General features: G+C 36.7%; 1 protein-coding gene across 23 annotated transcripts in view; it reads left to right on the plus strand.

Moving 5' to 3' along the window:
• Window positions 1-27,796, plus strand: part of SOX5 (SRY-box transcription factor 5) — a 1,021,816-nt gene that overhangs the window by 966,614 nt on the left and 27,406 nt on the right. For all 23 annotated transcript variants that reach the window (XM_058743357.1, XM_058743360.1, XM_058743362.1 and 20 more), the window contains 2 exons: window positions 10,384-10,561; window positions 22,115-22,260. In XM_058743357.1, the coding sequence (XP_058599340.1) occupies window positions 10,384-10,561; window positions 22,115-22,260 (324 nt within the window). The remainder of the gene's footprint in view (window positions 1-10,383; window positions 10,562-22,114; window positions 22,261-27,796) is intronic.

Consider the following 27,796-nt stretch of genomic DNA (forward strand, 5'->3'; position numbering starts at 1 on the left):
GGGACAGAGAGAGAGGGAGATACAGAATCTGAAGCACGCTCCAGGCTCTGAGCTGTCAGCACAGAACCTGACACAGGGCTCAAACTTGTGAACCGGGAAACCAAAGTCGGACGCTTAACTGACTGAGCCACCCAGACACCCCAAGAACCATAGATATTCTTGAAAATAAGTTTTTTTAGCCCTTTAAGAGTCTTCCAAAGTATTTAATTCTATTTGTTTTATTTATTTATTTTCACGAGTGTTTTTCCCCTGTGAACAATAGGCTTCCAAATGGGACAGTGGGACAGAGAGTTAATACTCATTTGTATTGGTATTGTTTATACTGTTCTGCTGTCTTTTTGATAATTCCTTTTGTAGATTCAGACAGAGAGGTTGGTGTGCTCATTTTGTACTTTCACGTAGAGGTGCCATCCCCAAAACACATGGCTTCTATTTTCTTAGAGTTTATTTTGTAAAGCTGTATTGCTCCAAGAGCTCATGCTTATATGTGTGTGTGTGTGTGTGTGTGTGTGTGTGTGAATCCATTCCATCATTTGATAATTTTGTAGTTCTTGATTAATGCTTTTTCACATATCTTCAAGTGACACTAACAGGAAAGTAACAATGACAAATGCTTTTTAATTATGAATTTAAGGACTGATCAGGTGGTGCCAAGAAAACATTATGTTCTTTCTACACATGGAGTGACCAACTCTTTAATTTCTGTAAAGCATTTTATAAAAGCTTTTGGAGGTTTGCATTTAGAGGTTAATAAGAAGAACTGGTATGATTATTAACATCAAGTCTTAACTGCTTTATGCTTTCTTTTAGCCTCTTGGTAGAAGAACTATTAATCATTTTAGAAGATAATAGCAATCTTCCAGATATAATGAGCACCAGAGGACAAAATAACCATTATTATTGGGAATTTGAAGTTGTCTAGGGACCAGAGGTTAAACAAAGTTGAATCTGAAACACCGTACATTTTATACTGGCTCCTGTTATGAATGTTCTCATCAAATATTATTGTTGACACTTGTCTTCCTTCTGTTCTTCCTCTTTTCAAATACACAATGCATTTGAAAAATTTACTCTGCAGAATTTCTGTGAGTGAGTTTTCGTTTGGTATTTTGAGCTAAAAGTCTTCTCATAGAATATTCTTGTAAGTAAATGTATAGAAACTATATTTATACAGTATAATTTTAGCACACTTTGAAAATAAAAAGTAGAAGTTAGATAGATAATGTAAAATTAACGTATCAGGGCACCTGGGTGGCTCAGTTGGTTAAGCATCCGACCTCAGCTCAGGTCATGACCTCATGGTTCGTGAGCTCAAGCCCCATGTCGGACTCTGTTGACAGCTCAGAGCCTGGAGCCTGCTTCAGATTCTGTGTCTCCCTCTCTCTCTCTGTCCCTCTCCAGCTTGCACTCTGTCTCTCTCTCAAAAAATAAACATTAAAAAAAGTTGAAAATACCATTAAAAAATTAAAGTTTCAAAAGCCAAGTTAGAAATGTTAAAAAGAAGGGAGAGGAGATACTAAGGGAGAGAGAAAGAAAAAGTAAAAAGAATTACATGTAGGTGTGCAAAGCAAATGAGTAAAACTGAGGGAGATTTATGAAATATATTCATATATTATGGTTGAAGAAGGAGAAACAAGTGTTTTTCCAGGAGTCAAAATTAAATCATGGTAAAAAAAAAAAGGGTTTGGAATAATGAAAGAACGTCACATGTTTCGGTTATACTTCCTTCATTGAGGATGTATTAGCTATCACTGCCTAACAAAATACTACAAAACTTAGTGACTTTAAACAATAAAACACTTTCCCCAGACAATTGCTGTAGGTCGGGAATCTTGGGAGCAGCTTACCTGGATGGATCTGGCTAAGAGTCTCTCATGTGGTTGCAATCAAGTTGTCATTTGGGGTTGCAGTCCCACGAAAGTTTAACTGGTATTGGTACATCCACTTCCAAAGTGGCTCAGTGCACGTGCCTAACAAGTTACATCCTGTTGGCAAGAGGCCTGAGTTCCTTGCCAAGTGGACCTCTCTATGGCTATTTGAGTGTCCTCATGACAAGGCACGTGGCTCCCCTCCCTCTCCAGGCATGAAGTTCTCCCCCAGGAAATATTTGGCAGTGTCTGGAGATAGCTTTCATTGCTGAAACCTGGGCAGGAGTGCTACAAGCATCTACTGGGGCTAGGGATACAGCTAAACATCCTACAGGACACAGGACAGTCACTCACAACAAAATTGTTAAGCCAAAATGTCAATAGTGCTGAGACTGAGAAACCATACCTGAAAGCGAGTGATCCAAGAAAGAGAAAGGTAGAAGCTGCAATGTCTTTTATGACTTACTACCAGGAGTCAAACTGTCATTTCTGCAAAACTCTATTGGTTATATAGGTCAGTCCTATTTATTGTGGAGGGGGGAGGGACGAGAATACACAGGGACATAAATCCCAGTAGGCAGGAATTATTGGGGGGCGATCTTGGAGGCTGGCTACCACAGAAGAACTTTGTGTGTAGAAACAATGGCATTGTTTGTCTTAGGTATTTCAAAGCACTTTCTAAATTAAAAAATGGATAGGAAATAGTATTGAGATTCCACAAGCCGCACTCTTTATTCTTTGCTCTATTTGTGTTCAAATATATATACGTGTGTGTTTGTGGGTGTACAGTTTAGAGGTATTAAGTCATTGAAATCAAAAAAACAAGGGAAATCTTCTACCAAAATGTTAATGGAGAAGGAACAGAGAGCATGATAAACAACAAATGAAATGATGAAAACTATGTGAATACCCATAAGTTAATTAAAGGCCAAGAATTTAAATGTAAAAACAATATAAAATTACCACAATGAAGCATATGTCCCCCAACTACACCAGAGGCACCCACGTTTAAAAGAAGCAGGTATATATTAGGCAAAAGTGTAAAATGGCAAAATGAGGAAGCTAAATGAAAAGTTAGAATACATTACCTTCAGCTAAATCACTTAAGACTTGGATTTAAAGGACAGTCAAGTCTAAGAGTAGCTTTAACATAGAAAAAACACACCTATCAAAGAATTCCTGGAGCTCTATCTGCCTGGTTAACAAGGCATCTTGCAATTTGTATGATCAAAAGCAAGCATCTGTTTATGAAAGGGGCCTCAGGACCCTGTGTTCTAAGATGACAGACTTGATTTTTAGGTACGGAGAACCTACTAGTGAAGTGTGGAGTTGGAGTAGCCACATGAGTAGGATCCCTAATTCTTTAGTGGCTAAGAAAATAATGTAAGATGTTCAGTTAGTTTTATCTTGTGTTACTTTGCTTGACTGTTGCACATCAATGCAAACCTTTTTTCTGATCTATGTTCGTGAAGGAAAGGTCAGGGACACTACAGTCTTTTCGGAGATCCTCATGGTATTTCTGTTCTGTTCTGTTTTGTTTTGTTTTTCTGTCTAGTAAACCTCTACTGAACTGCACAAAGAGATGCCTTATTTGGGTGGAAAAGGTGAAGGAGGGCTCCTGCAGTGACCATTAGGACTAGACAATAGATGCAAAGCTGAGCTAGGCGAGAGAGATGAAACCCCAGAGCGCCCTTTATGCGATTCAACCTGTAGTGTAACTTCCCTACTTAACTTAATACGATTATTTAATCAGAGAGGATAATAGCAACCGGGTGATTAATTTTGCAACATGTTTCATGAATGCCTTTACTCTTTCCCATATGTTATTATTGCTACTTACTTCACATGAATATTTGTGATAAATATGGGGAAAATCACAGTTTTCAAATAGCACAGAGGAAGGAGCCTGAAATTCTGTATTTTTTTACTCAGTCATTATATGGCTATTAAGGAATCAAATCATATTTACAAATGAAAGAATATATTAAATACATAGACAAACTGTCCTTAAATAATTCAGTTTAAATAAAATACAATACATACATCCACATACATCTTCACTGCAGACTTAAATATAAAGTGAATACATTTTTTCCTTCTTTATTACTTGCCACACAAAAACACAGCTTCAAAGCCACAAGCCTAGATGTCAAGTGATTTGCATTTTTCTAATGCCCAACATATAACAGCAAGTAATAAATAGTTGAAATTTCATTCAATAAAGAATGAATGAATGGATGGATGGATGATTGAATAAATTTAGATGTTCTTCCCATTGCCATTAGAATGCTATAAATTTGTTAACTACCAAATAAATATTTGCTTTTTGATAATTACTTTAGGTAAATATTTAAAGAAAAATTTTTGTTATAAAAATTGCCAATTAAAAATTTTGATAAAGGTATAAATAAAGGTGAAATTTTTATTCTGGAGGGTATAATCATCTGTTCATCCTTAGTGGTGCACCTTATGGTCCAAGGACCTCCTTCATGTGGGTATATTCTACGTCGTGAAGGACAAGGATACAAATAGGAAAAAAGGAGTAGATTTCTTTAGGTGATGAGGGTTTTGGGGTGATGGTGGGCTTCAGAGCCAACGGCCAAGAAAGAATTCTTGTGGTGCAAAAAGGTGATTTTTATTAAAACGGGGACAGGACTCATGGGCAGAAAGGGCTGGGGTTGTGAAGGGTGACTGATTATATACCTTCAGGTTGGGAAGGGGTTAGGAACAGTGTAAGTCTCTAAGGAATTTTGAAAGCAAGGTTTCCAGGACCTTGAAGGCTAGCTGCTGTTAGGAAAACACCATTTATTTCTGTTTAGTAATGCCTCAGTCATGAGACCCTTCAGATATATATCAGGGGCCATATGCTTGGAGTATAATTGCCAACATATACTTGGGAGTTAAAGTTGGTTTGCGGGGCGCCTGGGTGACTCGGTTGGTTAAGTGTCTGACTTCAACTCAGATCATGATCTCATGGTTCATGAGTTCGAGCCCCACATAGGACTCTGTGTTGACAGCTCAGAGCCTGCTGCAGATTCCGTGTCTCCCTCTCTCTCTGCCCCTCCCTTCCTCATGCTCTGTCTCCCTTTCTTTCAAAAATAAATAAGCCTTAAAATTAAAAAAAAAAAAGATAAAGGAGGTTTGCAAAGGAATGTTTATGTGTTTCAGAAGACTCACAGGATCCTGGCGGGGGGGTGGGGGGGGTCAGGATAATGTTAAGCCAAGATCCCCTTTTGTCCCTAGCAAAGTGTCATCATCAAGGCAGCTGAGCTCCTAGAGGAAGATCACTCTGCCTGTGTCAAGGACTTGTCAATGGGCTGTAGGCAGTAAGGGAATTTAGTTTTTCATTTGCCTTTATTTCCCACATCACTGTGACAAGCACTTCAACTCCCTTACATCTTGATGAGGGTGATATTAGGGCTCCAAGAAACAGTCTATAGGTTTCTGGAGATTAAGCTATGGATAAGATTGCCTTTTTCGTGCAGTTTACTAAGTTATCCATAAAGTGAAGGAGACTCCTGTCCTGCATGACTATGGTCTCTATCAGTCAACCATTTGTTTTCTTTCCTTTTCCCTTGGGCAGCCAGGAGTGTCCAAGGAATATCACACATACCCCCCTTTGATTTTTATGAGCAATTTGGTCTTTGCACATTAAAAATTAAGAGTATGATACAATTATGTTAGAGTAGCATGTTTTTCCTAAAATAAACATATTATTTGAAAATCATCTGAGTAAATTATATTTTAACTTTATGTAGTTATTTCACTGTTTTTGTTAAGTGTGTGGAATGATTCTGCATTCATGATAAAACTTCTATTTCTCCAGTGCACCTGAGACTGTTGATATTTATGTCAAATAATTTTCTTTACCCAAATTTATTATTTATCCGTGTGGGGTATTTATTTTCACTGTCAAGATACAAATTCATCAGAACCTCCACAATATTTCTACTACTGGGACCATAAGTTGATATTAAGTGAAATGTTTGCTTTTAGACAAGTTGTAGTAGCTATAAGTAAGCAGAACATGCCTGAACAGTATGCTTGTTTAGATTATAATTGTTTTGCTTTCTATCCCAGACAACTAAGATTAGACAACACTTTATTAGGAGAAGTTATAATCATAAATAGGTTCCAAAAGCTTGTATTTATATGTGTGAAATGTTATTCCATTACACATTATTGAATTACTGTATTTTCTGATATACTGTACATGGGCCCTTGGTATTTTCTCAAAAAAATAATCTAATTTGATAACTCTTTAGAATTACCAAAAGACAGTTTTGATGTTGTGTACTATGGAGATCAGACAAGCACAAAAAATCACCAAAATAAGTCAAATGTTGTCTTAACGTTGAAGTTAGTACATAAATAGCAAATGTGTGTATGACTTCATTTTGTTACATGTGTATTGACGTTTGTGTGGTTCACTATGTGAAGAATTATATGGTTAAGTCTGAATACCAGAATTTGTATTCCATCAATGTCTTTTTAAATTTAAGATTAAATTTGTTACATAAATAGGAAGAATATTGTATGTTGAGTCCAAAAACGTGGGTTTCTTTAGATCTCTGTGAGTTTTAGTTTCCTCTCTGAGATTATTAATTAATTACTTCATAGTATTGAAGATTAAATAAATGATTTGAAATATTTATAGTGAATTCTATACATGTAAGTAATAGCCTGTTAGTTAAAACTTGCTTACCTTAGTTTACGCATTTACCTCAGCTTAAATATTCACCTTATATTTATATTTGGTTAGCATATCAACTTTGTAACTACTCAACAGATACATAAGATTCTTCTTAACTATCATTTTGGGTTTAAATTAGCTAATTAGGAAATATGCTATTTTTAAAAATTTCAATTGGCAGCATCATTGAATGATTGGACAAGTAATTAAAAAGAAATTGCTCTCCTTATTGCTTTATGGTGTACTTCATACAAATGGTATTTTTCCACTGCTTTATTGACCTTGAAAATTGCTTATGTTCTTTTATATAAGAAAATATTTTTTTACAATTTTAAAATGAATGCTTTATTTGTACGAGTAGGGTTTGATCGTGCTAAGCTTGCAAATTTCTCCTACATAAGATATTGCAAATAAAAAACAAAGTAGGAAACTATTTAGAAAAAAAACCTTACCTTTGGCATTTATTGCGCACATTCATAATTATGAGAATGCAGGTCATAAATAAATGGTCCACTTTCATTTTATGGTTAGGGTTTTAAAATTTTCATCTTGTCAAATGAAAAATAATTAATAGAAAATGGGAAAGTACTGTAATTTTTGTATTCGTCATGAATAACAGGTATTTGGTGTAGTAGCTCAGTAGTAAATTATTAGAAGAACCAAATTGTGAAATAATATCATATAATGGGTCAAAATTATTTATATAGTTACCAGTATAAGAATCAAGCATGTGGGTTCTTATTAGTATACCATTAGCCTGGTCACACAATGAAAGAGAATGAAAGGGCAATTTTGAATGACATTTCTATCAACTTGGGAACTGTCAACCTCTATTATGTCCTTGGGGCTTTGCACTTTTTGGCTTTCAGACATCTGTGCTGCCCTGAATGGAGGAGAATATTAAGAGTTCCAGTGGGTCTCTTGCTCTAATAAATGCTTTGGGTAGTCATTTTTCAGAATGTGCACATAATAGTTCTTAGTGCTTACAGCTAAGCGTATGACACTTCACATGCTTCCTATCATCAGCACCTACATCTGCATCATCTTCGTCAAGACCCTCATTCCCCCTACACACATACTCAGGTTCTGTTTCCTCTTGCTCGTAAATCTCTTCTGTTGCAACTCTGGGAATATATTCCTTCCTCTTTTTTTTTGTTTTTCTGCACTGTCAAGTGAAACAACCACCTTAATTTCTCCAAGCATCCCCTCAAAAACTTTTGCAAGAGTTGTAAATACTGCCCAGGGAAGTTTTCAGGCTGTCATAACAAAAGCTGGTAGCTTCACACAGAAAGTAGTAAGTAGGTACATTTGGTAGAGGAAAAAGTGTTTAGAATATTTACAGCTGCATGGGTAACAGTCACTAAAGCACCTATCTGACAGGATATTCAGGCTGAATTAATGAGAAGAGAATCTGGATTCTAATTTTGATTGGTCTACTGAATGTCAGTAGCATTTAGTTTATTATGCATATGAATGTTTTCATTTATTATTAGTAGTAGTATATGTTATGCTTTGATAAAATTTTAAAGATTGGGATTACTATATATTTTGTTAATGTTACATCGTTACATTGAAGAAGCTTTTAAAAGGGTTTTGAAGCTTAATAATCTTTTTCAAAAATTACCTCCCTTTGTATTGTATATGGTGGTGGCTTTCACATGTTAGTGTGCATCACAATCATCTGGGATTGCTCGCTTTTTTTTTAAGTTTTGATTTTGATTTTGATTTTTGAGAGAGAGAGAGATCAGCATGAGTGGGGGAAGGGCAGAGAGAGGGGCACAGAGGATCCAAAGTGGGCGCTGCGCAGATAGCAGAGAACCCAAATTGGGCTTCAACTCATGAACTGTGAGATTGTGACATGAGCCAAAGGCAGACGCTTCACTGACTGAGGCACCCAGGCGCCCCTGGGAATGCTTGTTAAAATACACGTTGCTAGAACCCACCTCCAAAGTTTCCAGAAGAGAGAATTTGCTTTTCTAATAATGTCCCAGGTGGTGTTGATGGTACTGATCCAAGTATCATATTTGCAAACTATTCATCCATACTGTTGGTATAGAGAAAAAGGACGCAATACTTCTGGGTTTCTCTCAACCTATATAAGGTTGACAACGTCCTATATAAGGATTATGGCTCACCAGCTCAACTGAATGTTCCAGATTGAAAGATCTAGGCATAATTTTGCCCCTGCTGTTTTAAAAATGCTAAAGTAAATTTTTCTTAATTATATAGTGAACCAGTCATGGAATTAGTTTACCTTACTTCCTTCCAAGATTCTATGAATCCGTATAAATTCAGTATAATGGTCGTCAACTTATTACACATCTAATGTGATCACAGATTGCCATTTGAATTCTAGTAGATTTTCAGATAACTCTTCTTTTTTGCTGAAAGAGAAAACAGAATTTTTAAAAAAATGTTAGAGTAATTTTTCCTAGTTTTTCATGAGTTTCCTAAGTGCAGCTAACCATGGAATTTAATAACAATAAGCCACTTAAAAAGATAAACTTTAGATAGATATCATATACCATTTTACCATTTTTATAAAGTGATTTGTTTCAATGGTTTTTGGTGTATATATGTATACGTATGTATATGTATATATGTACATATATGTATACATATATACATATGATTTTGTACACAGTAATATTTATTTTCATGCCATAAAATGGCACCATTTGATTCCAAGAAAAATAGATATTTATTTTCTTAACTCATGAAGGTAGAACAGTAGCTAAGTAGAAGCTAAATTTATTCTCCAAGAAAAATGTAACATTGTAGATACGGTTATCAATAAAATATAAACATATAACATGATGTTTTAATTTTAGAGCACAAAAAAGGAATAAATTTTTCAGTCTGTGATCAGAAAAGTGATGTAATATCATCTGATTCTTGTGAATGATGTGGTAGAAATTTTAATGATAATTGTATACATAAATTTTATGTATGAAATTACACAAGGACTAATATAGAAAGGTATAAAATAGAATGTAAACTATGTAAACTTGACCTATTCAAGTAGTGAACAACTGGAAATCACCATATATACTGAATTAACCACATAAAGGTCCCCATACCACAATGTATTGATTGTGGTATACGTTGCAAAGAAAATCTGGACAACAAATCTAATTTAAAAACATAAAGTGGTTAGAACAGTGTTGCATATGAATAAATAGTACATATTGGTATAATGTTAATTATGTTTAATTTCACTTTTAGATCAAATCCAAACTGTTTCTGTGAAAACTAGGAGAAAAGATTATTTTCTAAGAAAGTTAGAAAGTTTCTTTCTTTTTTGTATTCAATTTGGAGAGTAGTTCTGATCAGACTACATACCATTTAACTCCTCCATCATGGATGTTCCAGGATCTCTGCCTAAGCACCAAGCTATAAGGGTGCTTGGGACTCAACCCCTGTTCTTCGGAGGTTGAGAAAAGCTTATCTACATCATAATTGTACATGAATTATGCATGGTCTCTCAATAAAAATGAATAGTACAAGGAATAGCTTTTTAAGAGTATTTCTTACAGGTGACATCAGTTATATACTTTCTGGATAGTTGAGTACCTGTGTACTTTCTCAAGAAAGTATAAATTTGTATAAATTTGTACTTTATACGAAAGGTTTTTCATAATATGTAGTTGGAAGTGACATTGTTGACAGCTAACCAAACACTGTGATGTTCAGGTTGAATGTTAAGATCACTAATTGGTAGAGTAATTGGATGGGAAATGACAGGCTGTATACCTGTGTTTTTCTAGGCATTTTTTGATCAGCCTTTCCTTATCACAGCTCATGTTCTAATGATCATTGCAGGATGAAGTGGCACAGCCACTGAACCTATCAGCTAAACCCAAGACCTCTGATGGCAAATCACCCACATCACCCACCTCTCCCCATATGCCAGCTCTGAGAATAAACAGTGGGGCAGGCCCCCTCAAAGCCTCTGTCCCAGCAGCATTAGCTAGTCCTTCAGCCAGAGTTAGCACAATAGGTAAGTTCCGTTTCTTTTGTTCTTGCTGATTTTCTGTTTATGGCAATTGAATGAAATCATCTTTTAATGGCGAATCACGCATACCCTGTGCATGGTTTTAGTTCCATAGGAGAGTTTCCATTTGATGAACCTCATAGGTCTGTTTTAAACATGCAAATGAAATTTATAACTGAAGTCCAAGTTACAATGTCCCCCTGAAAAGCTAATGGAACTGGTTATGTTTGTTGATGTAACAGATGTTCTTAAGCTTAAAAAAAAAAAAAAAAGAGGCCTAAGTGACTTAATCACAGAAAGCAATGTTTCCAGAATGTTGTTGTTAGGTGACTTGCCTTTTCCATCACTGAAATGTGTTTCCATTTTTTTTGTGATGTGTACAAACTGTACATAATGATGAAATACATTCCACTTAGATCAGCAGTCACCCATCAGGATATGACGTTTGTTCATTTCCGTACTGCTTGAGTATTATTTGAACATACCAAAGTATTATAAAAAGTAGAGAGCTTCGTTTCTCCATAATTGGCATTTTGGTAGAGTAATAAGTAAATACTAAAAACTGCTTCTATAAGCTGACTTTAAAAATTCCAATAATTTTTACTATAGTAACACATAAATTAGACTGTATACACTTACTTCAATCCACATTTATTGATGTTTATCATTTGCATACAGTTATAAAGAGAGTAGTACAGACAACCTTTCAAGGAGCTCAGGGTTTTTAAATTTTATTTTACTTATTTATTTTAATATTTATTTTTGAGAGAGAGAAACACAGAGCATGAGTGGGGGAGGGGCAGAGAGCAAGAGGGAGACACAGAATCCGAAGCAGGCTCCAGGCTCTGAGCTGTCAGCACAGAGCCCAACACGGGGCTTGAACTCACAGACCGTGAGATCATGACCTGAGCCGAAGTCAGACGTTCAACTGATTGAGCCACCCAGGCGCCCCAGAGGAGCTTAGGGTTTAATTAAGGGAAAAATCATCCATGTCATAACCATAGAGAGTGCTATTTGAGAACATAGATACAACTTTGTAATCAACAAGGAGTATTGGATTCTATCTGGGAAGGATCAAGGAAGGCTAAGTTGGGAATAGCCTAATTCAAGTGGAGTCTTGAGGAAGAGAGATATCTGTAGACATTTTAGCTTTTAAGAGAAAACCCAGAGTAAAATAGCATATTTTTGAGAAATGCACTGATTTGGCGAGAGTATGGAATGAGTGTGTAGTGGAAAGTGATCAGGGCTAAAACCGAAAAGAGCAGATGAAATCTGACTGAATGCTATCCTAAGAAATTTGACTTTTTCTCCAGACAGCAATCTGATCAGAACTTTAAGAAAGAAGAGTATTGGCATCAGGAAGAGACTGGAATCAGGGAACCCATTGCTTTAGTGCGGGACAAGAGTTAGTTAGTTCCATGAAATAAAAATAAGTAATGATAAAACAAAGGAGAGAATAGATTGAGGAGATATTAGTAAAGAAGAATTGATATAACTTACCCTCAATAGAAAGTACCTGGTGAGGTTCAGGTTGAAGACAGAGGAGTCTAGGATTTTTAATTCATAAAGTAAGAATGATAATACCTCCCTTAACCATGAAAGAGAAGACTAGAGTGGAAGCTGATGAAGGGGAAGACATAAATATAAAAATTTCCTAAGTGTTAAAAGACAAGGAGCCATTTAGGTATACATATTCAGGAGGAAACTATAAATATTTCTGATATGTGAAGGGGTGCTAGCATTTTAGATGTAGAATTATATACGGTATAAGGGGATTAAGAGTACACTTATGACAATGAGCACAGCGTAATGTATAGAGTTACTAAATCATTATATTGAAACTAAGCACAGAATTATTAAATTACTGTATTGAAACTAATGTATTATAGCTATACTGGGATTAAAATAACAAAATAAAATGAAAGCACTAATTTGAAAAGATATATGCATCCCTAAAAAAGAAGTTGTTCACCAACAAAGAGTGTATATAGTAAAAAGAGAAATGGGCTAAAGAATCCTAGGTATCACCTACTGTATTAGTTATCTATTACTGAATACCAACTTAACCCAAAACTCAGCAGCTTAACATAACCAACATGCATTATCTCATAGGTTTTAGGGGTCAGAATTTGGAAGGAACTTAGCTCAGTGGTTCTGGGTTAAGGCCTCATGGTTGCAGTCAAGATGTTAGGCAGGGCGGCGATCATCTATATGGGCTTTACTAGGGATAGATGCTCCTTTGTCAAGATGTCTGACTCACATGGTTGTTGGCTGGTAGGTCCATTCTCTACCTTGTTGAGTCTTTTCAAAGGGCTGCTCATCGCATGAAAACCAACTTTCCCCAGTGTGGGTGATGGAGAGCAAAGAGAAAGCCACAGTGCCTTTTAAAACCTAGTCTTGAAAGTCACACACAGTCCAGTCTATTTTATTCTTTTCACTATAGGAGAATCACAAATGCAACCCAACTCAAGGGAAACGGTATTAAGGTCCAGCTCTGAAGGAAGCAATATCAAAGTATTGTTGGACACATTTTAAAACCATCATTCTTCTTTAGGGGGAAAACTGATAAAGAGCAAGTGAATGTCTTAGAATAAGAATAAAGATAGGAAAATGCTAGCCTAGGAAAAATGAAAGTTTCAGAAAGGAGGGGTATTTAATAGTGACCCATTTGGCAGAAAAGTTAAAAAAAACATGAAAAAGAAAAGCCTTATGATTTAGCTAGAGCTCATGGAGAGGTAAACTCTAATGGAGAAGTTTTAGGAGAATGCCTTAGGAGAATTTCAATTACAATGATTTGAAAGACAATGAGGAAAGAAAATGCAGTTGATATATAGACCAGTCTTTTTGTAAGCTTGGCATTGAGAAGTGAATATTTTAAGAAGACTGAGTAGAGACAGGTTTTAAAATGGGGCAGTTGTTCATATATATATATGAAAATATATATATAAAGTCAAGGGGAAGAAGAGTCAGAGAGAGATAAAGATATGAAAGAGAACACGGATGATGATGGAAGAGATCATGAGAAAGGATTAACCTTGGAAAGCAGCAAAGCCCTTCCTTTATCTGAGACTGAATGAAACGAAGGAAAAAAGGGAAAGTTACAGAGAAGTTGTGGGATGGACAGAAAGAAGGCTGAAGGAATATATTTCAAATGCTTCAATTTCCACAGAGTAGAATTCCAGATTATTTGCCAAGAGGAAGCCAGTCTGGGGCAGTGGGGCAGCAGTGACAAGAGAAACTATGAAAACTTTAATTTTGAGAGTTTAAAAAAGGTTTGGGGTTCACATGTGCTTTTTATCATTATGAACCATTCTGTTATGGTTTAACTCAGTTACTCTGCTCAACATCTTAAATGGACTCCAAGATAAGGTTTGCTTTCATGTCCTAAGTATGTAAAAGAAAAAATATTTTATTTGGCAGGAATGATTCACTTCCATAATAGACACGATGCTTGTAAATATCACAACACTGGTCTATGATCTACTTTTGTAATGTTGCTAGAAGTAGAATATTTAACAAAATAACTAATAGATTTGCATTTTTATCATGTAAGGATTTTTTTTTTTTACTTCAGCATTCCAGGGATTAAGTGTGACCCAAAAAAGGCAAGAATGTATTCAATGACATTTATCATTTGACTTTCTCCACTACTAAAACTTCTCTTACTTTTTTCCCTTAAAAATCCTTTTACCACGTACACATCTCTCATATTTTCCAAGGATTTGAGGCCACTACGATTTACTTTTCTCTTTTCAGCAAATGCAGATGTTGAAAGCTGAACTGTAATGAGTAATAATGTCATTGGATAAAAGCTGTGAGCATTAACAGTGTTGTAAAGGTCACCCTGAAAGAAGAATTAATGTATGATGCCATTAATAAACCAAGGAAAACTGTGAACTAAAAGTAACTGAAGTTATCGTTAATGACATGGGCTCTTTGCTATATATCTATTAGCTTCAAATAGAGAAAGTGAGTTTTTGAGGTTGGAGACCAATCTTATAGTGTACTCTGAAAGAACGCCTTTGGTATGGTACACGAAGGATAGGTTGCTCCAAAAGAAAGGGGATCCTTAAAAGGTATGAATAGGTCAGAGGAATGAATAGGTACACGAAGGATAGGTTGCTCCAAAAGAAAGGGGATCCTTAAAAGGTATGAATAGGTCAGAGGAATGATGGATAAGTTTAGAATCTTGTGACCAAATATTATCTTTCTTCTATTGGCCTTTTTCACCTATGTTGTACATATGTGTAATACTTCTAACATTTTTCAAGGCATTTTAATCTATTTCTCACTTAAGCTGATTTTAGAATTATAGACCCTTAAATAGATAGAGCAGATATCCGTATCATCTAGTCAAAACTTGTTATTTTACAGATAAAGAACCAGCGCTTATGGAGGCTAAGTGCTTACCCAGGAATTCTAAGTGAGTTCCTGTCACAGTGTAGACAGTTCTGTGACCCTGTGTTTATTTCCTCCATTTTAATTTCAAGGAAGCAACTGTACATGAAGACCAAGTAACGTGCCCAAACTCACAGCCAGTGGAGGTCGGGGCCATAGGATCGTGGTCTCTGGCTGGCATGCTCTCTTTTCAACCTATGGATAGCCTTTCCGCATTAGATGCTCTTCTCAGTCCTTTCTCTATCCTCTCATCCAATAAATGGAAATCAAATATCTTCTCTATGTGATATGATTGGCAGGATGATGAGCAAATGGAAGTCTGAGGCTTTAGATGCCTACAGTCTTGTTCTTTAAGTCTTTGGAAGATATTAGGATGTTTTAGTCTTACCCTTTATTCCTCAGAGGCATTAACACTTGAAAAGTAAAACTTCACTGAGCAAAAGTAGTAGACTCACATTGATTCAATAAGATGAAGAGAAATATTTTCAAGTTCGAAGGAGGACATTACCTTGAAATTTCAGTAGTTTACAATTTTAATGAGAAAAACTGCTATGAGGGTAGGTTATTAAACAAAAATATTATAATAGTTTAATTGAAAGCCATTGGATTTTTAGGAAGTTGAGGGTATTATTCAACATCTGGCAGTTAACATTTGCATAACACTTTACAATTTACAAATTGCTTTCACATTTATAATCTAATTAATTCTTGTGAGTTTTCACAGATGAAGAAATGGCTACATATCAGGGTGCCAAAAGTTTGATGATGATAAGTGACCTCAACAATTGAGAAAAAAATTAGTATTTGTTAAAAATAACTTGAAACACATGTGCCCTTGCTTTTACTTACAGCTGAAAAGCCCTATGTAAAATAAATATGTAGTAAATAAGATTTTGTATTGCCTTCATAGCATCTGTTAAATCCATGGATTTAATAAATATGTGTCATGTGGTACAGGCTTCCATTGATGTGATGACATAAATAATCACCCTGGAATTGCAAAGGTAGATACTTTCAACTTAGAAATATGCATTTATTCCTTCAATAGACCCTGCCATGGGCCAAAGGAATAAAAGACTGAAAATTTTAAAATGCCCTCAAGTAGTTCATAGACTGGTGTGAAAGACAAACTTAGACAAATGGAAGGCAATGTGACTGTAAAAGCATATATACGGTTTTGAAAGAGCATATAGATGAGAAGTTCTAATGTTGACAAGGAGCATGCCTGGGGTATATCAGGGAAGTCATTACAGAAGGGGCGACATCTGAATAAAGTCCCAAACACGCCAAAAAGACAGAGTATTTCAGCAAAAGAGAAACACTTGGGAGACAGAGGCCAGTGCTTGGAAGGGGAAATAGTCCTGTGCTGCTTAAACACAGAATCAAGAGAAACCAGCAGGAAGTGACGCAGGAAAGATAAGCAGAATTGATATCATGAGGAGACTTTTAGGCCATTGTAAAGTGTTTGGAATTTATCCCAGAATGACATTTTGGGGGGAACATTACAGGGTGTCTTGTTCCAGTGTATTTGGGAAAAGCTGCATACTTTTGTTATCTCTGGAAGATTCACAGTGCACATTAACATTATCACGATCTTGGGAATTTGTGCAATAAAGAAACCTTTTTTCACTTTAATTTAGTATTTCCCACACTTATTTGAACATGGAATTATTTTTTCACAGAATATTACATCTCATCATCTTATGAAATGCTCCTTTAAGCACCAAGGTACCAAGAGATGGGTTTTTAATCAGGTAAAGTGACATGATCCAGATTCCTTTGGGAGGATATTTTGGAATGCTTTATCTGGAAGCAGATAAAGAAGATAGATTCAAGGAGTGTAAGCCCGAAGATAGGGAAACCAGTTAAGAGTTTAAGGCATTAGCCAGGTGAGAGATGAGGTGCCTTTAGTGAAAGCCGTGACCATCATGATGGAGAAGACACACATTTGAGAGCTGAGGAGGAGGCATGACTGTCACAGCTTGGTTGCCTGTTATATATATGGGGTAAAGGAGATCCCTCAGGTGACTGAATGGGCCACTGGAAAGGGATAAAGAATGTAGAAAAAAACAGGCTGAGGCAGTGGGAAGACAATGAATTCTATGCTGCTTTTCAGATCCTCATGAGACAGACAAGTAGAGAAGCTTGGTATGTGTATTTAAACATATGTGTATGTGTATTTAAGCTTGGTATGTGTATTTACAAATCAGGAAGGATTTGAGGTAGGTAGCAGATATTTTATAGTACTTGGGATCACCCTTGACTTTTAGAGTGCATTCAGACCAATTGTGGTATTTGGTTTCGAAGGCTGCCACAACAAGTTACCATAAACCAGGTCGCTTAAACTGTAAATCTATTCTTTCACTATGTGGAGGCTAAAAATCCAAAGTGGTGTCAGCAGGGTTAGTTCCTGCTGGAGGCTCTGAAGGAGAGCCTTGTGTTCCTAGTTCCTTGTAGCTTCTGGTAGTCCTTGGTGTTCTTGGCTTATAGGTGCATAATTCCAGACTCTGCCTCCACATTCACATGGCCTTCTCCCCTTTGTCTCAGTATCAGATCTCTCTCCTTTAAGACTCACCTGACATCCAGGGTGATCTCATTTCAAGATCCTCAATATAAGTACATCTGCAAAGACTCTATTTCCAAATGAGGTCACGTTTACAAACACCAGGGTTGGGACACAGACATACCTTTTTGGAGAAACACAATTCAACCTGTTACAAGTGGTTTTCTGTTTTTCCTTCTACCTTTCAACAGCTTCTTTCCTTGTGGAGCAGCCCATACTCTTTCTGTTTCGATTTTATCCTAAGATTGTTCATGGGTTTCCTAAGTGAAGCTGACCATGGAATTTAATAACAATAAACCACTTTAAAAATATAAACTTTAAATAGATGTCATATTATACCATTTACCATTTTTGTAATGGAACAAATGTAAGGTTGATGGAAGAATTACATGAAATAACACAGGTTATTTCCAGGCCTCCCCATTTTTTTTCTGCCTCTGAAAATATATAAAAGGGGCCTTTTTAATTTTGAGAATTTTGTTGGTAGTGATTAAGAAGAAACACCAAGGCATAAAAAACCAAACTGGTGAATTTAATAAGGTTACAGGATCTCACAAACGTTTTACATTAATGATCCCTAACCTACATTTCCCAAATCTCATTTGAGGTATTAACTGGAAGTCATGTTGACCTTTACTTTCCCACTTCCCTCCTAAGACTGAGGCTCACCAAACCTCTCCTAAGTACATACCCTCTATCTTATGATGAAGTTGGTGCCTAAATATATAATTAAGGCAAAATAAAATGTATCAAGTGATCATTTGGGGCATTTTGGACTCTGATGGCATGACCCCTCTTCCTTGAAACTCTGGACCAACAAGAAATGATATCCCTTCACAGATTTTATCATTATTGTCAATGTCATACAATAAGACTGCTGAGGGTGAGCATATAGACCAAATGCAAGAGAAAAGAAAAAGACAGGAATTAACATTTTTTACTGCCTCCTCAGGTACCAAATGTTATCTACTCCTTCACAAAATGTGTAATTTCATTTAATTCTCCCATCAATCTTACATTCATCTTACAGTAAATGGAAATGGAAATCCAATGACATCAAGTGTTCTATTTGGCAAATGTCACACTTTCCAAACCCAGATCCTTCTGAATCCAATGCCCAAATCCTGCCCATTTCACTATGCCATTTTGTAAATAAACTGACAGTGAGTAACTCTCATGGACCATTATGCAAGACTGTATTAACTCATTTACTCTTCACAAATTTATATTATCTAGTCTCTAGGTGTTATCTCCATTTAACCAATAACATAATTGAGACTTAAAAGGGTAAAACAACATGTACAATTTATATAGCTTGTAAGTGGCAAAGTTAGGATTTCCGTTCAGGCTTATCCAACTCCAAAATGCAAACTTTTTCTGAAAATTGTAACCTTGGACCAAATCAAAGGAGAGGTGAAGAACAGATCCCAGGCAAGGATTTGAAGATGGAGAAGTCAGAGAGGAAAGGGGATCCTGCGCTGTGATAAGAAACAAGGAAGAAAGCACTTTCTAGCATGAGGGGATTGTCAGTGCTGTCATTCTGCAAGGCATGGCTAATGTCCCTTGGATTTGGCTGTTTAAAAAAGCAAGGAAGCTGAAACAAGATTGTAGCAGAAATGGAAGAGTGAGGAAGGAATGGGGAGCGTGGTAAGAATCTTAGAAGGTAAAGAGAGAGAGAGTTGGAAAGAGAAGGCAGCACAAAGTTGAGAGAGACTTTATTTGCTTTGTCTCAGGTGGAGAAAATGAAGTACTTACAAGTTGAAGTGGTTAGAGACGGTGGAGAAGTTCAGATACAGGTGACAGAAATGTGAAAGAGAATGACCAATGGTGAAGTATGGAAATCTAGAACACGAGCTTCGGGGGTTTGCCTTGAATGAAGGTAGAGGCAACATTTTCACTGAAGCAGGAGGAGGCAGTGGGCAGAAAGGGAGACAGATTTGAAGCGAACATGGGTAGGAGTCGCGGTATGGGTGGGGCAGGAAGGTGAGAGCTCAGCCTTATACTGGTGTTTCCAAAATCAGAGGGGAGGCCATTTGCCAAGAGAGAGGGAATCGGCAAGATTGATAATTTGGTGACTGTGACGAGAACAAAATGTAAAGAAGCAGCAAGCGACCCTGCTATGATTCAACTCTGTGATGTATAAAATGCCTTTAAGATTTAACACAGCAGATACAAATGTTAGATTTCATATAGCATTTTAGCTAATACTCCAAAGTCTCTAAAAGCAGGAATGTTTCTTTTAAAGTGGATGCCCATTTCCACCTGCATAGGAATACACACCTCAAACTGGAAATAGACATTACGGAACATATGTCTGTCAGTTATTCACCTCCATATAATTTGCATCCCTTTTGCATCTATATTAATCATTTTTTCTGCACAATGTTATCTTGGCAGCACCAAAAAAAACATAAAGAATTCATACTTTTATTCAACGCCATGTGCCAAACAATTTCAAAGTGTACTTGTGCTCTGGAGAAGCTAAATAGACTGCATGATGCCAGGTTGTACATAAACAGGGGTTAGAGGATAGGAAAATCAGGCTGATCGTCTTCAGATCTTTCACCAAATGAACATATACTGAGACCACCACTGTCATCTAAGAGCCGTATTTCTTTCTAGAGTAGTAGTGTTCATGAACAGAATAAGTTCAAGAATAATATATTAAGAAAGTTGTTCAAGAGAACCAAGACAGGATGTCGAGGATAATATAAGGTTAAAAACAACCATAATTTAAAGTAAACACTAACCCTAAAGGCTTGACCTGGGTCTAAATTGTTGTTTACAATTTATAATGTGTTTATTTATAATTTATATTGAGCAATGAGGTTTTGTATTTTGAGAATTTATAATGAGCAATGAGGTTTTGTTCTTTGAATAAGTTCCAATGAATTTAGCTCTGAAAAGCAAAACATATAGTAGCTTTCAAGGCTCCCCTTTCTGTCGCCTACACTGGAACTAACTTATCTTTCTGCCTCAAGGAGATCAGAGGATGAGGTCTAGTCTGTGCATAGCAAGAGGGTGGGGGAAAAGCATGGATCATTTAGAAACCTTCCTGCACTGAAGCACTGCAGTAATCTGACATCAGCTTCTTCAATAGAATGTTTAAGCAGCAAGAAAGTATTCTATGTTTTTTGGCAATCAGCAGATCAGATAGAAGAGTCTAGCAATACGATGAGGATGTGTAATCTGACATGATTAGACAAGGCTCTTTAGTACCAGAACATTCATAATTGAGACAAAGAAAGAGTATTAATAACACTTTCCTAACACGGCAGTTAGCCATTTTATATTTCCTTTCTTTAATCTTAGTGTTTTTCAACAAATCATGGGATTTAATAGCGTGTTTTGGCAGATTAGAGGATTTATGGCCCAGATGTTTTTTGTTCTAAAAATGGATTAGGGTGTAAAGTTTGCTGGAATCCATGGAACATGTTGAGGCAAGCCGGTCATTTTATGTGTGATTAGTGCCTGCCTTCTGTCTCACAGTCCCTCCATCTGTCACAATTCACCAATGGATCTGGTTAGATTTAGCCTCATGTCACAAACAAGTCCCTTTTCTGGGCAATTTCATATTATAGATTCAGTTTATGCCATTTTATGCCCTAGTTAAAAGATAGGGAGAGTGAAAGATGATATATTAGCTTCCCTTTCAATATTTACAAAACAGTGTTTTCCCATCGGTATTCTACCCTAAAGTCGTGCAGATTATCATAATAATGTGCATCAAATAAATAAGTGACCAGTGTTAACATTCAGGTAAAAATTAGTTTTGCTCCTCAAACCTCTTCTTTAAAAGAAGTTATTTTGGCAATTTTTCTTTTCTTTTTGTTTTTTTTTTCTTTTAACTAATTTTGGATTATGGAGCTATAGACAAGTTGGTCATTTGACCGTCTTATGAAAAGTGTGAATTAAATGTGAGTGTAGTTTTCAGTAGCCACAATTTCTGATCGTACAATTCACAGGTATTTGGTTACATCCATGCTTGAAATTTAGCCCCTTACAAGTTTGTATCCATAGCAAATCACTGCCGCCTGTGGTTTATTTCACCATCAATGGGGGGGTGGGGGGGCGGGGGGGTGAGGGGATGATCTCCTTTCACTTAGTTAATAATGATTTATTCCTTCTGTACATAACACAGCTAATAGTGCTATGTACAAACTCTAAACTGACCTTTCTAACACTGCGAGAATGTCGGTAATTAGAGTGATAATCATCAATACCCATATCCTGCAGTATGATCCTTACATGAAAACAAGTATCAAAGATAGGTTTTATTTGGGCACTACAAAACATTCAGATAACTGAAAGTTTATTTAAAAATTATATTGTGAACTTTCCAAGCATGTGGAAAAAACTATATTTCACTTAAGTACTGTGTATGCATTACAGGTACTTGGCAGCATGTTCACGTATGACTGTGTGAATCAGTCATTATCAATTACTCATTCGTTCATTCGTCATAGACAAATGACACTGAAAAATTATTATGTGCCAGACACTAGCCATTACGCAAAAAGGACGTAGTTTTTATGGTTAAAGGTTAAGCTCTCCATGCCTTTATACAAAACATAGCCTTTGTTCTGTCACACCTTCAGGTTATTTAAATGACCATGATGCTGTCACCAAGGCAATCCAAGAAGCTCGGCAGATGAAGGAGCAGCTTCGGCGGGAGCAACAGGTGCTTGATGGGAAGGTGGCTGTTGTGAATAGTCTAGGTCTCAATAACTGCCGGACAGAAAAGGTTAGTTCATAAAAGATCTGACTTTCCAAAACTACTTCCGTTGCCTGAAAGCTTTTCTCCTTTGTTTTCTCACCTCACCATCCTCAGAATGATGCTTCTCCCTCCTTTTCCCCCCGCTCTGTCAATACAGAAAAATCTCCATGCCCATCCTAATCAAAACCATCTGCAAATGAGAAGAGTTATAATTCTCTTCTATCCATGTCCAAACTTTATTGACAATTAATATCCCCCTGTCTGCCATCTGTTTGCATTAAAATGGAATGGCATTTGAAATATTTGAGTCTGAGTGAAAGTTTTGCTCTACAGAGATGCTTAACTTGTATTTGGGATGAGCTGGATTTGAAAATCCTGAATCTTCTTTAATCAGCATAAGCTTGGATGATACCCACGCTCACAGTCTAAGTAACTAGGATCCTGAGCTTGTCATAATATGTTTCCACTGCAAAGCACGGTCAAGTTTTAGGTGACCGCACAGTTAGAAATTCTGACTTTATTATAAAACAAAATGTGCTTTTTAAAACTTGTACTTTGTTGTTATCCCTACGCCCAGTGAAACTTCTGAATTCATCTGAGATACATTAATTTCAAATTCTTGTTTCTAAGCTGCATGGTATTTTATTCAGAAAAATATTATGTTATTATGGAATGCTCAGAGAGATGTATTTATGTAGGTAATATGTGATTTTTTTAATTGAAATTTTAAAATATTACCGAGTCTCCTTTTCACAATTCTATAGCTAAAGAGACATGGTAAATAAGAGGGGAAAAAAATGATCAGCTACTTAGCAGCAACTTGAAAGTTAAGCGTCATGGGAAGCTTGTGAGTCAAACAGTATTGTCCAGAATGAGCAGATTGTTAATTTGATAGCTTTCTGGTTTCCCAGGTTTTATATGGAATTTGATGTGCAATCTCTAAGCTCACAATCTGCATAGCGAAAGTGAAATATATGTGTGATCCTGTCACAACTGTACTTTTCGTCTGGTCCAAACATGGGTCAAAAGGATGGGGAAATGATTTTAATTCTGCTCCGTTCCTGGAGGGGAGAGCAAAGCATGGTTAGGTACACATCCCTTGCAGTCACACAACATAACAAGAGCAACATTGGTGCAGCAAGAAGGGCACAAAATTTTTCTAGCTAAGCACCAGAAGGGAAGGGGAAAAGCAACGTGACAGCTCTAAGAAGGAATGATAGCAAGCATGAAGGAATTTATATTCAAATATTTAAACATTCTTGAAAGGATGCTTGAACAGAAATTCCTTTTCTCTGCTCCCCATGTAGAAATGAGTTTAACACTCAGCCAGATGCTAATGCGAAGTGACTCAAGCTATTCCTCGCAAGCATAGCTAAATTGCCGTTATTTGTTAAGCGCATTGAATTCAGCTGTGGATACAGCAGTTGGTTGCATTCAGCAAGCATCTGTACCCTTTTTTTTTTTTAATCCTCCAAAGCAGAGACAACTCTACCTATCTCCCCCCTCTCCTCCCCTGTGCTGGCTGGGAATTGTCAAGTGACAACCGACCAAATCCTTTTGGACAGGAAGCCTTCATCCTGAGTTCCATATACTTGCAAAACAGGCCTTGTGGTTGGATCAGGGAGCCCATTAAAAGCACTTTGATGGTATGGAAATTCATCTTCATGAAGCTCCTAGGCCCCTAAGCAGCATGCTGTTTAGCTGTGGTTACAGATCAGTCATTCAGATCGGAGGGCAATAATTGTGCTGACGGCTTGTAAGGCAATGGAAGTACATAAAATAATCCTGGGCCCTCCACCATGGCACTGCGAGTTAATCTTCTCTAATACAGATCAGCTGTTGTTCTAACACATGACTTTATGCCGGCTCCAGTGACTCTGCTCAGCCTTTTGATTAAGTAACAGGAGTGGAGCCATCTGCATTCACTTTACTCCATAGTTGTCCATTGTTAGGGAACTTTATTTCCACTTCTTGTTCCACTTGTTCCAAGCATACTTTATCTCTCTGATTAGCACCTTCTCTATTTGCGCTGCAGGAGTGAGAGTTGCCTCTTGTTGAAAGCTACTGCCTTCAGTGTTCCTTTCTCTTTTGTAGAATTAGAACTTTTTAGAAATCTGTTTTTGAAGTAATACCTGCCAAAATCTGTTGGCCAATTAAGATATCTCCAGTCCCAAGAATGTTGTCCTTCCCAGATCTCTTCACCGTGCCCTTTCAGTGCGACTGAGTTATGTCATCAGCAACAGTCTTGTATTTTTATGGTTTTTTTAAGTGAAAATCTTAAAGTGAAACAGTTCCATTATTATAATAGCATGGCAAACTTTTGTAAGGTGTGAGTAAATATTTTCAGCAGACGATTCTGAATGACTCCTTGGTACCTGACAGTGAAAGTGTGATTTTTGAAGCTCTCCCGAGAAGCAGGTATTAACTGTGCTTGCCCTTTCCTATTGAACTAGCTTGCTTGTCATTTCTACAATATTAATGATTGATCTATGTGCAACTCCTGGGAATGCGATAATGTCAAATTTATGTTCTTTAATTAATACCTGCTGTGTATGGGGGGGTGGTATTATGTACTTGAACAAGAAAGTATGTTCTCTGCCTTTATGAAGTATATGGTTTAAATCAAATTATTATTTTGACTGTCAGTCACGGCACCTTTATGTTTGTGAGCCTACTTATAGGAAGTGAATAAAGGCCCCACCCATTTTCTTTGGTATATCAGATCGATTCTGTACCTGAGTTGACAAAGGTGGCTGCTTATTCTTCCACATAAAGTGACATCACTTTGCCTATCCCGTTGTTAATTTCCTAATAGCTACCTTTTTAATAGATTTTTACACTTGCCTGGCTTTATCCATGGCCAAAGCATAGGTAGATGAGTAGTTGGTTTGGAATTTTGCTTCCGTTTGAAAGACATAAACAGAATATATGGTAAATTTCTGCACTGTATCATACCATTTGAATCCCAAAAGGACATTTCTCTCACTAAAGCAATATTCCCAATTTCCAAAACCCGGAAAGTGTGGGAGATGTAAGGAGAGGGGGAGATAAAAGAAAAAAAGAGAGAAAGGATCTGGGAGAAAGGAAAGGGGAAAAGAGAAGAAATCCAGCCTGGCGCTCCCATCTGTCCAAAAGGTGATTAGCACAACCTGAGACCCAGATAGTTGGAATCCGCAGTGCAGATTTGTTTTCTTGAGTACGCAAACCTTATACACAGAAACTTTTCTCCACATTTCAAATGACCAACATGGTTGTCCCAAGTAGAGAGTCGTAATTCTGAAAAGCTGTAATTGGTAGTAAAAACAATTAGAGGTGTGAAGATAGGGACAAATGTTTTCTAGTAATATGCACCAAAACACATAATGAAAGTCATTTTTACTAAAACACATTTTAATTGAAGACTTCTAAAAGATTTTTCATTTTTTACTTTTCTTGGAAGTGTGTCAACATACCCAAAAACTGTGTATGTCAGGTTTCTTGGAAACTCTGGGACACAGTGTTATTTATAATTGTCATTTCAGGTTAATTATAGCCTGATTGCATATTCGGATAATGTTATCTTTTATCACATAGCTCTTCACAGATTAGTGTTATGGATGAATAAAAAATCTTCTCAGGTAGAAAAAATCAGAAAGACTCTCATACATTTGGCTTGTCAAAACCACCTGCTTTGCTTCATTAACACCCGCCTGGCACAGTCTTGACCATATGATCAACTGCATACTCAGGTTCTGACCTTGTGTTTGAAGGTAGCCATAGTTAAGAGGGAATCATAAAGTCCTCAGTTTTTGTCCTGATACCACTAGGCAGTACTAGTATGATAGAAACCCAATGCACTTGAAATAGTGCAGAAATTTCCAGAAATTTCCTTGCTTATTTCCCTCACCCCCAATGTAGTTAACCTAGGAGAATGATCCCTATGCTGTGGTATTTGGTAGACATGTGTTTCATTACATGCATCAGGAAGTCTAAACACAATAGCTTCAACAAATAATGATTCATTTTTAACACATAATGAAGTTCTGGAGTGGGCAGTTCATGGTGTTAGTTTATCAGCTCAGCAATGTCAGGGTTGAAATCTCTGTGATTCGCTTAGTTTTTCCCTTAGTGTCATAAACTGGTGCTCTACCTACAACCATGCCAGCTCAGGAAGGAGAAGGAGTTTTCTCTTTGCTCTTTCCAGGCCTCTTTCGCATAGAGATGTTTTTCCTCCCTCCTTCATTCACATTGGAGTGTTTCTTACGTTATTCACATAGAGATGTTTCACTGCACCCCTGAAGCTAACTTCCACAAACATCTCATTTGGGTAGAAATGGGTCCTATGCATTCCTTTAAGACAATTACTGGTCAAAGGAAGAGAACTTGCCTTAAGTTTACCAGGAATGATATTTTGGAACAGAATTAGAGACCTTATCCTCCTAGAGAGCAAGGGATATCTTAAGATCAAAGATTATGTTGACAGAGAAGAAAAGGACCAGAATGGCTATTGAGTAAGAAAAGGCCATTGAAAGCCACAGCTGCATTATAAAAGTATCAAAGCTCTCAAACATTTTCTTTATAAAACCTGTTTGTTTTCATTATATTATATTTGTGGTCATCTAACTACTTTTGCTCTTACGACATTACATGTCCCCAGGGCCTCATACCTTGTCTGTGGTCCGTAAAGAATTAAATCGCACATAAGCATGTGCGCACACATACATGAAAACGTTGCTTAGGTGACAGGTTAAACCAATGAATATGTGTTCTCACACATGCTTTCTACATGTTAAGGCCAACTGTGGTCCTACTTTCATATATAAAATTGATGCCACTCACAAAAATAAACCTACAGATGTGTGCATCTGTTTTTTAAGGTAGAGAATTTATCCACCAAGCAAACATTAATTGCCTACAGTGTACTTGAAATCTAAATGCCTACCCATGCTATGAATTCATCTATTACTCCAAATAATAATACCTGGCAAAATGCCTTACTTTTCCTTCTGAGGTTCTGTGAACATTCATTGCAAATTTCCATAGAATAAGGTGAAAATTTAGCAAATAAAAGGTATATTTTAAACAATACTTTATTCAATAACAATGGCAGTTTCTCTTTCACTTGTCAGTCATACTCATGAGAAGCCTTTCCAAATATCATATGGACTAATTTGTAAACAGAGGTTAATTTTTATAACCCTGGCACTTGGAAACTTCCATTACAACCTCCTCTTTTTCTGCTATTGTCAACTTCTTTCTTTCCCTTTAACGGAGTGCCAAACATGAAATGACAGTGGCCAATGTTGACTTAATGTGGATGTTTAATAATGAAAAAAAGTGTGTCAGTCCCAGCATTAGTTACAAATGGCAGTAAGTGTATCGGATGGCAGGCCTGTAATAATTTTACATCCATCATTCTTTCCTGATGCTTCGCTGGCCATCTGATGGATGGGGCCAGCAGTGTTAACTCTTCAGAAACTGACACAGTGTATCTAGTTCAGCATTATCTAACACATGCTCCTTCCCTTAGATAAGGACAAGGCATGTGAGGAATTGTGAATTACAGGTTACGCTTTGAAAAAGT

Source organism: Neofelis nebulosa, chromosome 8 (assembly GCF_028018385.1).
Source record: "Neofelis nebulosa isolate mNeoNeb1 chromosome 8, mNeoNeb1.pri, whole genome shotgun sequence".
Classification (NCBI taxonomy): domain Eukaryota; kingdom Metazoa; phylum Chordata; class Mammalia; order Carnivora; family Felidae; genus Neofelis; species Neofelis nebulosa.